Below are 12,505 nucleotides of genomic sequence, written 5' to 3' on the forward strand. Positions count from 1 at the left end.
TTAAAAACTGCATAAGTTTTTAATAAGATTACAGTGATGCTTAAGGGATTTTTAATTGGAGTTATGAAAATGAATTTAAACTTACTTTAGACTTACTGAGGAGAGCCTGTCACAATGGTAGTCCTCCATTGCTCTCACAAAGCATTTATACCAACATATGAAGCAGCTGTCTTTCCTGGGTAATAAGAAGAGATCTGGGCTCAACCATATTCTAAGAGAAAGGGGGACTGGGAAGGAGTAGAGCAGATCGTGGGTTTCACTAGAACAAGATAATGGAATTTTCCTGATTTCTCAAAATACCACCTCTATGACTCAGATGTGTGATGTCTCCTGCATAATAAATCTCCAAATTTTTATGTTGTTAACACAACAAAGCTGCATTTTGTCATTATTCCATGCATGTGATATTCCATGTAGGCATGACTAATCAACAGGGCTATGGAATTTATTGTTGCATAAAGTTAGGAGGAAAATGTGACCGTGATAGTATCAGGCTGGGAATCTTACTCAATGCCACAAAAATGAGAACATTACTTTTCTCTATGGGGGCATGAAAATAGAGAGAATATTACACTCAAAGACTTTGGAGGACATGCTGTTGAATTTCCTTTATTATAGTGATTGTAACTCTAAATGTAAATACAGCCCAAGAGATTTCGTTTTGATGCTCAAAGTAAGTAAGTGCAAGTACTAATGGTGTAGTTGATTGAGTGGAGCTGATTCTATCCCCTCATCCAGAAGAATACATCACTTATTAGTTGATAATGTTTTACAATAAGAATATACATCTGCAAAATTAAGTAGTAAATAAAGCTGTGAATAAAATGTTGTGGAGTAGAGGTCACATAAAATGGAAACTGCATTAATGTACATGGATCTCCTAATAAGTAATTGTAGATATACTGTACATGTGCATTATTTTATCCACCGTTGACCATTAACTTGTCAGGTTATATAGATACATTGTATTACATTCATTTTAATGTAGATCTGTTAGAAACAGAAACTATTTTGATCACTTAAAATTAACCAAATCTTTTTATTAACCATTTTATGAGGACCTATCATGTCTGACTAATCTTTGACTTGTTTACTTTCAAGCTCTCAGAGGAAGAGCCGGTAAGAGTTTAAGTTTGGTATCTTCTTAGCATGCCTATATGCTTTCATGCTGATTGATCTTGTGCCTCTAGAAGAAACTGGTGGTCATTCTTTATTTAAACTATGAAAGATCTGTCTGTTCAACTCCCCGTGCCAGGCATGCTTGTGTTTGTGGTTGTGTTGTTGACACCGTCTATTTAGTCAGTTGTTATTGATGTTTTTATAATTCACAAAATTGTTTATTTGTATTAGAATTTTTCTTGTACTGTACATGTGAGAGTGTAGAAGCATAGCAAAACATTAATAGGCAATTTAGTTAGTATTTAGTTAACCCATAACCTGGGCTCTTCTAAAATCATGGACAGGCAAGAAAAACTGTGGGTTATAGGTCTTAAGGCAAAGCAAACAATGCAAATCACAACATACTGAGACAAAACATTCACATAAAGCTCTGTTTTGTCATTATGGGGGTAGAGACAAAACATCTTCAAGTCCCTGTCAAATTACTGAGACAAGTCCTAGTCTAAGCACCTGCAAGTCTGAGACAAATCTGAACCAACACATCCACAAGAGCACTGGCTGAGGCAGATAAAGGTCAGAGTGAAATCTTCCACGACACATTGTCTGCTTTAAAACGCCCAAAAAACACGGACAAGCCCAGATCAACTAACCAGTACAACAGCTCATCTCTGGAAATACAGCATATCACTGTGTCTTAGATTTGTCTCTATCACTAGTACTACCTCTGTCTGAGTTTTCTTTTGTGCATTTATTAACTGTAACCAAGAAAGTTGTTTGAGGATCTTGATGGATGGTTTTAGAGAGCCGTTCATTTTCCTGCTCTATCACAGATCCAAAGTCTTCCCTCTTGTATGTTGTAAATGCACAGTGAAAAATCATGTGACACTGCTAAAATGTTTTGCCACAGCAATTCTAACACAAGGCACTGTCCTCTGTGTGTCATGTTAGCTGGTGTTTTCATTTGCCACTTGTGTTTGAGACCTTTTGAATGGGAACAATGAGTGCTCTTCCATGAACTCTTTTTCAAGGACAAAAGAGAAGCATGGAAAGAGGAAATGAGACCAGTGGCAAGCCAAACCCAACAAGAGCAATGTGGATCATTAAGCTCCCATTTTTCCCCCTCCCAGACCACTTTTACAGGAAAGGCTAGTGTTGCTCCAGGATGGAGCAAACAGAGGAACTCTGTTGGCTTTACAATACACAAACAAGTCCCTGAGCTGTGATCCTGCTGGGGAAAATGAAGAATCAAATTCAAACAAGGGCCCCCAAGTCCATTCCAAGTCATTTCCACTGGTCATGCCAGGAGCAAAAATGACTTGGTGGCTGACATTAGTGGTCATGCTATGACTGTGGAGAATACAGTTGTACATGTCACTAAAACCAACAGAAAAAGTTGAAACAGTGAATGCAGTGGTGGTCTAAAGGTTAGGAATGAGGACTGGGTGGTTCTCAGTTTAGTCTGGGAGGGAGGGCAAGTAAAGTGTGCAGCCCTCATCCTTCCCCACCACCTCTGAGGCCTTTAGCAAAGCCTTGGGGAATCTTGAACCCCTGCAATGTGCTTGATTCATTGCATGTACACTTTGACTCATAGTAATTAACTTTCTACTGTACTTTGCATTTGCAGGAACATTCTTATGTGGTTACCTGCTTAGAATTTCAGTTGCCTCCTCCGTAGCCTATTCTATACCAATTTTTCAGTGTTTTTATACTGTTTAATTCAATTCAAACCGCAACAGAAGCTATGTCAAGGCATATTACAGTGTAAGGTTTAAGACCTTACAAATTATAGTTGTATACAGAATTATGTCGAAAACCCAACAATCCCATTTGAGCAAGCACTACGCAACAGTGGAGCTACTCCCTTTAGAGGAAGAAACCTCCAGCAGAACTAGGTGTTACAAACAGACGGGACCAACGAGTACAAACAAAGGTTTATTATAACTCCCGGTCCAAAATGGACGACATGGGGAAAACAAACTAATAAACCAACAAAAACATACCAAGTACCAACTAATTAATCAATACACAAAAATACAAACTTCAACTCACTAATTAGAAATATAAAGTAACAAATGAAAATCACTGCCCAAAGCAGGAGAACATTAACAAACAGACAAACCAAACAGTACAAAGTATCAACTAAAAATGCTGCATAAACACAGACAAAACAACAAAACACACAGACCAAACCGACAACATAACAAACAACAGTCACTGCAATAGCAGGCAAAAGAAAAACTCACAGGAAAAACTAACAATACAAAGTAACAAAAACAAAACCCACACACAGGGGCAAAGGGAGGAATTGTAACACTAGGCTCGGGGTGGGCAGCCATAGGTCTTGACTGGTTGGGGTGAGTGGAAAGAGGAGAGAAAAAAGAACAACACAAAAAACAACAAGCTGCAAAATCTTAAGAGAACTAAGAGATAGTTCAGACTCACCTGATCCATCTCTAACTATAAGCCTTATAAAAAAGGAAAGTTTTAAGTCTAGTCTTAAATGTAGAGAGGGTGTCTGCCTCCCGAACCTGAACTGGGAGCTGGTTCCACAGGAGAGGGGCTTGATAGCTAAAGGCTCTGCCTCCCATTCTACATTTGGAAACTCTGGGAACCACAAGGAAACCTGCATCCTGGGAAAGTCTGAGAGTTCTGTGGGGAAAATATGGAACTATGAGTGTTCTTTAAGATAAGATGGAGCTTGATTATTAAGTGCTTTATATGTAAGGAGAAGAATTTTAAATTCTACTCTGGATTTTACAGGGAGCCAATGGAGTGAAGCTAATGTAGAATAAGTATGATATTTTTTGCTAATTACAGTCAGAACTCTGGCTGCAGCATTTTGGATTAACTGGAGGCTTTGTAATGAGTTATTGGGACATCTTACTAATAATGAATTACAATAGTCCAGTCTGGAAGTAAGAAATGCATGGACTAGTTTTTCAGCATCACTTTGAGACATGATGCTCCTAAAAGAAAAATAATGGAGGTTTTCTGGTCGAAGATACAGTACTGTGCAAAAGTCTTAGGCACCATTTGCTTTGTTCTTTTATGAACGATGAACAGTATTTATTTCTCTTATTTTTTTACATTAGAAACACATAAAGTGTTTTTTTTGGCTTTTGCCTTTCCACAAAAAACATTTCTGGTCAAGCTTCTTTAGGCTGCGGAAGGACCAACTATATAAATAACTATTTTCGGGGTGGCTGTGGCTCAATAGGTAGAGCAGTTGACTGCCAATCATAGGATTGGTGGTTCGATTCCCGGCTGCCATGTCACATGCCAAAGTGTCCTTGGGCAAGATACTGAACCCCTAGTTGCCCCCGGTGAGTCAGATCAGCTGCATAGCAGCTCTGCCATCGGTGTGTGAATGTGTGTGTGCTTGTGCGTGTCAACTTGGCATCCACATGAAGCTGCCAGATGCTGAACCAGGTCCTTGCTGGACTTCTGATCTCTCAGAGAAGAAGCTTCTCATCAGATCTTCCACTTCTGTTTTTGTCCTTGATCTTTCCAGATTCCTCTGCAGAGGTTACACTTATTATTTGTCACTTTAGCCAACATAATGTTAAAACAAACATGTTTATTCTCATATTGTTGCGTTTTTTATCACTGTGAACATATTTTCTATGTACACTAGCTGTATTCTAATCAAGTGACTACAGTAAAACTAGGTATATAGTTATAATAGCACTGCCAAACCAAATAAAAATGTAATGGTGCGTAAGACTTTTCCACAGTACTGTAACTCTAAGAGTCCTCACAGTATTACCTGAGGACAATGCTAAGTCATATAGGGCACGAATGTGATTAGATATAGTTTCTCTGAGATTATTAGGACAAAACAAAATAACCTCCCTCCTCTGAATTAGGAAAAGGACATTGGAGGACATCAAGGTATATTTGTCTTTCAAGCATGCTTGAAGTTTGATTAATTGATTAGTTTCTTCTAGTTTCATAGATAAATATACACACGTGGACAAAATTGTTGGTACCCCATAGCTTTTGACTAGTGGTTTAACAGAAGTTTTTTTTTTTAAAAACAAGCTAATGAAACTGGCCTGGACAAAAATTATGGTACCCCTAGAAAAGCTGTAAAATAATTTAACCATAGAGACATGTTAAACTGACGTGAGTCCTGTAATTAGCATTTTTTAATTTAAAAAGTAACTTTTTGATACATGTAATCAGTGAGTCTGTCTGTTTAAAGGGTGAAAAGTGGTCACTGTGCTGTTCATGGTGTGTACCACACTCAACATGAACCACAGAAAGCAAAGGAGAGAGTTGTCTCCGAAGATTAGAAATAAAAATGATAGACAAACATGTCGGAGGTAAAGGCTGTGGGACCGTCTCCAAGCAGCTTGATGTTCCTGTGACTACACTTGCACATATTATTCAGAAGTTTAAGGTCCATGGGACTGGTCAAGGTACATCGGAGTCAGATCATACCGTCAGTCACTATTTAAGCCAAAGTGGACTTAACAGAAGACGACCGAGGAGGATGAAAGCATCCACTCATGACAGCAAATCATAAAAAAAAAAGAAAGAAAGAAAACGCATATTGAGAAACCACAAAGGTTCTGGGAGAATGTCCTTTGGACAGATGAGACAAAACTGGAACCTTTTAGCCAGTCACATCAGCTCTATGTTCACAGATGCAAAAATGAAAACTACAAAGAAAAGTACACTGTACCTACAGTGAAACATGGAGGAGGCTCAGTTATGTTCTGGGACTACTTTGTTCCATCTGGTACAGTGTTTCTTAAATCTGTGCGCAGGGTACAATGAAATCTCAAGACTTTTAAGGCATTCTGGAGCAAAACATGCTGCCCAGTGTCAGAAAGCTTTGTCTTTGTCACAGGTAATAATCCTCCAACATGATAATAACCTAAAACACGACTAAAAACACCCAAGAATAGCTATGAACAAATTATTTAACTATTCTGAAGTGGCCTTCTATGAGTCCTGATGTAAATCACTTTGACCATCTGTGGAAGGAGTTGAAACATGCCATCTGGAGAAGGCACCCTTCAAACCTGACAACTGGAGCAGTTTGCTCACCAGGGTGAAATCAGTGTATTAATATTCATCCCCTTTAAAATTAAGTAAAATGGGGATCACCAGAGTGAAGTGAATGTGTCTCAAGTGATTGCAGTATAAAGAAACTTCAAAGGTCCAGTCTCTGGTTTATCAATATTCCTGGCTACTATTAAACCATGAAGACAAAAGAACACTCACAGCAACTGAGAGAACAGGTCATTGAAAAGGATAAGTCAGGGGATGGATACAAAAAAATCTCCTAGGCGCTGAACATCCCCTGGAGTTCAGTGAATCCCATCATCAAGAAATGGAAGGAATATGGCAAATGTTTAAATCTGCCTAGAAGTGGCCGTCCACACAAACTGAGTGACCATGCAAAAAGGAGACTAGTGAGAGAGGTCACTAACACACAGATGAACACTCTGATTCCGTGTCACTCTTATTTAGTCGGCAAGACAACTACGGTTTGGGAGAAGATTTGTTTTCCAACAAGACAATGACCCGAAGCATACAGGGAAAACTACACAGAAATGGTTTACCGACAACAAGGTGAATATTCTAGAGTGGCCTGGTAAAAGCCCAGACCTCAATCCAATAGAGAATTTGTGAATGGCTGTTCACGCCAGATTCCCACGCAACCTCACAGAGTTTAAGCAGTTTTGCAAAGAAGAATTGCATAAAATTCCAGTGTCCAGCTGTGCAAGCTTAATTGAGACCTATCCACACAGACTCCTTGCTGTGATTGCAGCCAAAGGTGCATCTACTAAATAATGACCTGAAGGGGGTGAATAATAATGCAAACACTGATTTCACCTTACATATTTTTATTTAATTGACTTTACTTTGTAGAAACCCGTTTTCACTCTAACATTAATGAGGTATTTTTCTGAAATTTTTGTCAAAGCTGCTAACTTTTTTTGACCATGATTGATTTATAATGTCAATAAAAGGATGAAACATCCAATGGGGTGAACACTTTTTATAGACACAGTGGAGTAAAAAGAATTGGTCCAAGCACAGAACCCTGTGGAACTTTGTAACTAACTTTTGTGTGCATGGAAGATTGACCATTAACATGCACAAACTGGAATCTGATACATTTATTAACATAAAATACATATACATAAAATTTAAACCAGCCTAGTGCTGTTCCTTTAACCTAATGACATGTTCCAGTCTGTATAATAAAATGTTGTCATCTGCAGTATAGTGTTGAATGCAGCAAAACAAGATCTAGCAAAACAAGTATAGAGAAAAATCCATTGACTGATAAAAACTAATAAAAGATCATTAGTGACCTTTACCAGTGTTGTTTCCGCACTATGATGTACTCTAAATCTTGTCTGGAAATCTTCAGCAGCAGTTGTAGCTGAAGAAGTTAAGTGCAAGTGAGGTCTGACAAATGAATCTAGAGCTGTTGTAGAGCCATGCCAGTTGCAGGAAGCATCTGATCATTTTTTTCTCTAAAACTTATGATTTTATTTGTAAAGAAATTCATGAAGTCATTGCTGCTGCTGAGTTAAGGGAACACTAGGCGCAGCAGAGCTATGATGTATGTATGTATGTATATATATATATATAGTAAATGGTCTGCATTTATATCTAGCTGGTACTCAAAGCGCTTTACACTGCATCTCATTCATCCATTCACACAGACAAGCACACACACATTCACTCACCGATGGCAGAGCTGCTATGCAGCTGACCTGACTCACCGGGGGCAACTAGGGGTTCAGTACCTTGCCCAAGGACATTTTGACATGTGACGTGGCAGCCGGGAATCGAACCACCAATCCTGTGATTGGCAGTCAACCTACTGATCCACAGCCACCCATATATATATATATATATTATTAAACAGTTTTTCCAGGCTAGGCAAGATTCATCTAACTTAGTGGAACGCCACCTCCTTTCCAGCTTATGTGATCTCTGCTTTAAGCTATGGATTTGTGAATTGTACCATGAAGCTAGCCTCCTCTGATTCACTACCTTCTTTTTCAGAGGGGCAACAGTATCAAGTATTGTTCAGAGTCAGACTGCAGTGTTATCAACAAGATCATCGACTTGAGTAAAGTTAGGAGGACTGCCCTCCTCTGTGTTGGCACATTGCTCTGAAATAAAAGATGGAATCAGTTCCTTAAATTTGTCAACAGCATTTTCAGATAAACATCTACTGTAGTGATTTATTTCAGTTCAGTACAGTACAGTAAATTCTATTATCTATACTCATCTTGTAGTGTCTGTAGTTGTCTTTTTAGATCTAAGTGCTGCATTCAACACTATAGATCACAACATTTTATTACACAGACTGGAACATGTCATTGGGATTAAAGGAACATCTTTGCCGGGATATCTCCTTTACATCATACATAAAATAAATCTCTAGATTTGCCTTTTTCCACCTGAGAAGCATTGTTAAATTAGGAGCATCCTGTCCCAAAGTGATGCTGAAAAACTTTGGGACAGGATGGGACAGTATTAAGTTTTAAGCTAGTGAAAGCGTTAAAGTTAATTGTGCAAACACAGCACAATTGAATATCAAGTCAGCGTTGGCAACAGGATGTGATGCAATACACCTGCGGAGCAGGAGGAGCAGCAGCTGAAGACAGCAGAGCAGCAGACAAAGTCCTGTTATGTTAATGACAAATTTTAGGACTAAAAATATATGGAAACCATATAACAATGTGTTATTGTATCACAGTGTGTGTTCTAACCACTTCGACTTTCCACCAGTTTAACTTTGGGGACGTAGCAGTCAACCAGGCCATCCATACCATAGAGTACTGTCTGGGCTGCATCTCCAACACAGCCTCCTACCTACGTCTCTGGGCCCTCAGTCTGGCTCATGCACGTGAGTATAAGAATGTTCACACACAGATCCAAGCACAGTTTAATGATAAATATTGTGTAAAATAGATTAAAAAAAGGAGACAAAGAGTATTTCTGACCCATTTTGTCTGCGGTTCAGTGGGAAAGTATGTGAACCTTTTAGAATTTCATGGTTTTTCTGCATTAATTTGTCATAAAATAGTATCTGATCTTTATCTAAGTCAAAAGTATTAACAACTATAATGTGCGTACGTAAAATAATAACACAAAAAATTCTGACCTTTTTTGTTTTTATTGAGAACAACCATCAAAGCCTCATAGTGCTAGTTGAAAAAGTATGTGAACCGAATTAGAATTAATTACTGGTTTTGACTAACATCTGACTCCAATTAGCTTTTATGAGGTCATTATTCAAAGGGTTCACATTCTTTTTTCACTCGCACTGTGAGGTTTTTATGGTTGTTCTCAATAAAGACATGAAAGTCTTTATTTTGTATTAATACTTTACGCACATCATATTTGTTAATAATTTGATCAGATCACATTTTATGACAAATTAATGCAGAAAACCATGAAATTCCAAAAGGTTCACACTTATATACTCGTACTTTTTCTTCCCACTGTTTATACAGTGCAGATAACTTCAATACAGCTGACCTCTTGGTGTCAACTTTATTATTTTTCATACTGTATTATTGGGCAGCTGTGGCTAAGGGCACAGTGTGGATCATTACTTTGTGAATTGAAAGCTTGTCCTGTGCCCTGTATCTGTGTTCTGTTATAATGGTATCATAATTGTGTGTGCAGAACTGTCAGAGGTGCTTTGGTCCATGGTGATGCACCTGGGTCTGTCCTCCAGGAGCGGGGGTGGGTTCTTTGGGCTGTCTATAATCTTCTCTGCCTTCGCCACCCTCACTGTCGCCATCCTGCTCGTCATGGAGGGACTGTCGGCTTTCCTGCACGCCCTGCGTCTGCACTGGTTAGATACACACACACAACTAAAATACCCACACACATAGAGCCACATACATGGTACTAAATAGGCAATATAAATCTGTGTCTGTGCAAGGTGAGCATATTATATACACCATCACATCCATGCACATCACATGTAGACAGAATAACAGACAATGAATCTATATTGACAGTTTTGTATCTCTGCCAAAGCTACAGTTCTTCAGTTTTACATGCACAGGAGCAATGCTAGCAGCATGAAACATTCCTGACCCAGAGAGGTTTACCAAACTGTGTACAGGACTCCAGATGATCTCACACACCCTGCAGCTCCATCGCCTCATGGCACCATTTCCACTCCCGTGTAAACAGCACTGGCACACAGGACACAGTTGAACATTAATGAATACAATATGTTCAATATAGAGAAATCAGGGACTACCCTAGAACAGATCTAAGTTTCTGTATCATTGTCAGGTAGATCCTGCAATAATTAAACCCAGCAAACACAGATGTGGTTAGTCTAGCTTAACAAAGTGACAGGAATAAAGCTTGACTTGGTCCTCATCCTAACCCTCACTAACTACCAGTACCTCTAAAACTAATTACACGAATTACCACGTGTGTATTCATTAACTGAATTTGCTGTTGAAATATAGAATCTTTGTTAAAATCACTGCACTTGCCATTGTTCACCACTAAAGAACAAACTGTAATTGTTGTGTTTGTTTGTATAGATGTTAAACAGTGTGCTAATTAAGTAACTGAAAGATTTATTTCTGAACTTCTGTTTCACCCTGTTTCAAGTAATTACGCTAAGCTTACAGAGCAACTGGATAGCGTAGTTGTAACATCGCCTCCCCCATGTGTGAGATCAGGGTTGGAATCATCCTTAGGCAGGACCACCTTAAGTTTACCCTGCCTTTGCCTTGGGGGTACCTGGGGTGCCACTCTCTGTGTGAATGAGATAGACATAAAATGAACCTTAAATTCTTGTAAAGGGTCTGCACTCAAAGCGCTTTTACACTGCATTGCATTCACACATTCACACACATTCACACACAGTCACACACCGATGGCAGAGCTGCTATGCATCTGATCTGACTCACCGGGGGCAACTTGCGGTTCAGTAACTTGCCCAAGGACAATTGGCAGGTGACAGAGGGAGCTGGGAATTGAACCACTGATCCTGTAATGGACAACTGCTCTCCACAGCTACCCCTGTACCTGTGCAGTTTGCACCACTGTTGACTAGTGCTTGAACACTGTATAAAAATCTAAACTGAGAAATTGTGGTTGAATCAAAGCAAGAATGTTATTTTGTGGGGCCTAGTAGTTAATGACCTTATAGACCTTCTGCTGTTTATAAACGGGTGCACCCTGCTGCATTCCTGTTAGACAGACCATTCCTTCTGAACATATTAAGTGATAGCAACTATAATCCTTCTGGTCTGGCTTCTGCTAACACAGAACTATATTTCATAGTTATAGCATGCATAGGTGTAGAGGGGAATGTCTGTTTTTTTTTGGACAAAGGTGTGTCATTGATGTTTAACTGCTGTCAGGCCTAATTGTTGTGACTAGCTTTACATGGAATTTGCCCTCTTAGTACTGAGTTGTTTTTCATTTATTTCATTAGATTGTGTAGTTCCACTTATCTGCCTGGCGCAAAGGCCTGCTGTAATGTGAATGGAAGAGTTATATAAAGCTTGCAGTAGCAGAAAGTTTCTTTCCGTTCCATTTCTGAACGGAATAGAGCTTAACATTTCAGCATCAGAATGCTTGACTCTGTCAGTGAGACTTTTAACTCCCAGTGGTGCACTAAGGGTGTCTATGGTAACTCTGAGGAGCTTGTAGGCATCAGTCTGTATTACTGAATGTAAAGCACTTTGATAGTAAAGCAGCAACAGGATTTTTTTACAGAGGTGAGTGAATGGAAATCATATTTAGTGTATACAGCAGTCAACCTGGAGCTTCTGCTCTGCACTCCAGTCTTCACTCACCCATGCTGATGAATTGTCTGCACAAACACACACACACACACCAGTGTAAGTCAGGCATCTGTGTTCAACTGTGTTCAAAACAGTTTTCCACTGCCACGTCTGTGTGGACAGGAGACCTCTCGTTTCTTTCCTCTTTTAGGTGTTGCCCTCTTACACCTATGGCAGGCCAAACTATTTGCCATGGCTGGGAGACATTCCTGGGCACTCCCATCTCTCACTGAGGCCAGGAACCAGAAAGATCTACTCTTGTTTTTTTCCTCCTATAAATAGAGACATCCAAGGTTGTCAAGGAATTGAGAATAACATTATTTTTAACTGTGGATGCAGTTAAATTTTTAAAGTCTTAAAATATGGCAGTATGGCTCCTTTTTATGTCATGCTCTATTACAAAATCAGGGTCATATACTATATGTGTGCATTATTAGTTTATGAAAAGTTTTATATATGTCATGCTTATGTTGTATCTTAACAGACGTTTTGTTGTGTCACAGGGTTTTTTTTTTTAATTAGCAATAATTCCTAAGTGAGAGAAGCCAGTGGGCCAGCATGCATAAAACCTTGCACAC

The 12,505-nt window shown here is 39.1% G+C and overlaps 1 protein-coding gene across 3 annotated transcripts in view; it reads left to right on the forward strand.

Moving 5' to 3' along the window:
- Positions 1-12,505, forward strand: part of atp6v0a1b (ATPase H+ transporting V0 subunit a1b) — a 30,656-nt gene that overhangs the window by 15,263 nt on the left and 2,888 nt on the right. For 2 of the 3 annotated variants that reach the window (XM_026350626.1, XM_026350628.1), the window contains exons 19-21: positions 1,102-1,119; positions 8,887-9,004; positions 9,790-9,961. In XM_026350626.1, coding sequence (XP_026206411.1) covers positions 1,102-1,119; positions 8,887-9,004; positions 9,790-9,961 — 308 coding nt within the window. The remainder of the gene's footprint in view (positions 1-1,101; positions 1,120-8,886; positions 9,005-9,789; positions 9,962-12,505) is intronic. The other variant, XM_026350629.1, reaches the window with a different exon arrangement.

This window comes from Anabas testudineus, chromosome 19 (assembly GCF_900324465.2).
Source record: "Anabas testudineus chromosome 19, fAnaTes1.2, whole genome shotgun sequence".
Lineage (NCBI taxonomy): Eukaryota > Metazoa > Chordata > Actinopteri > Anabantiformes > Anabantidae > Anabas > Anabas testudineus.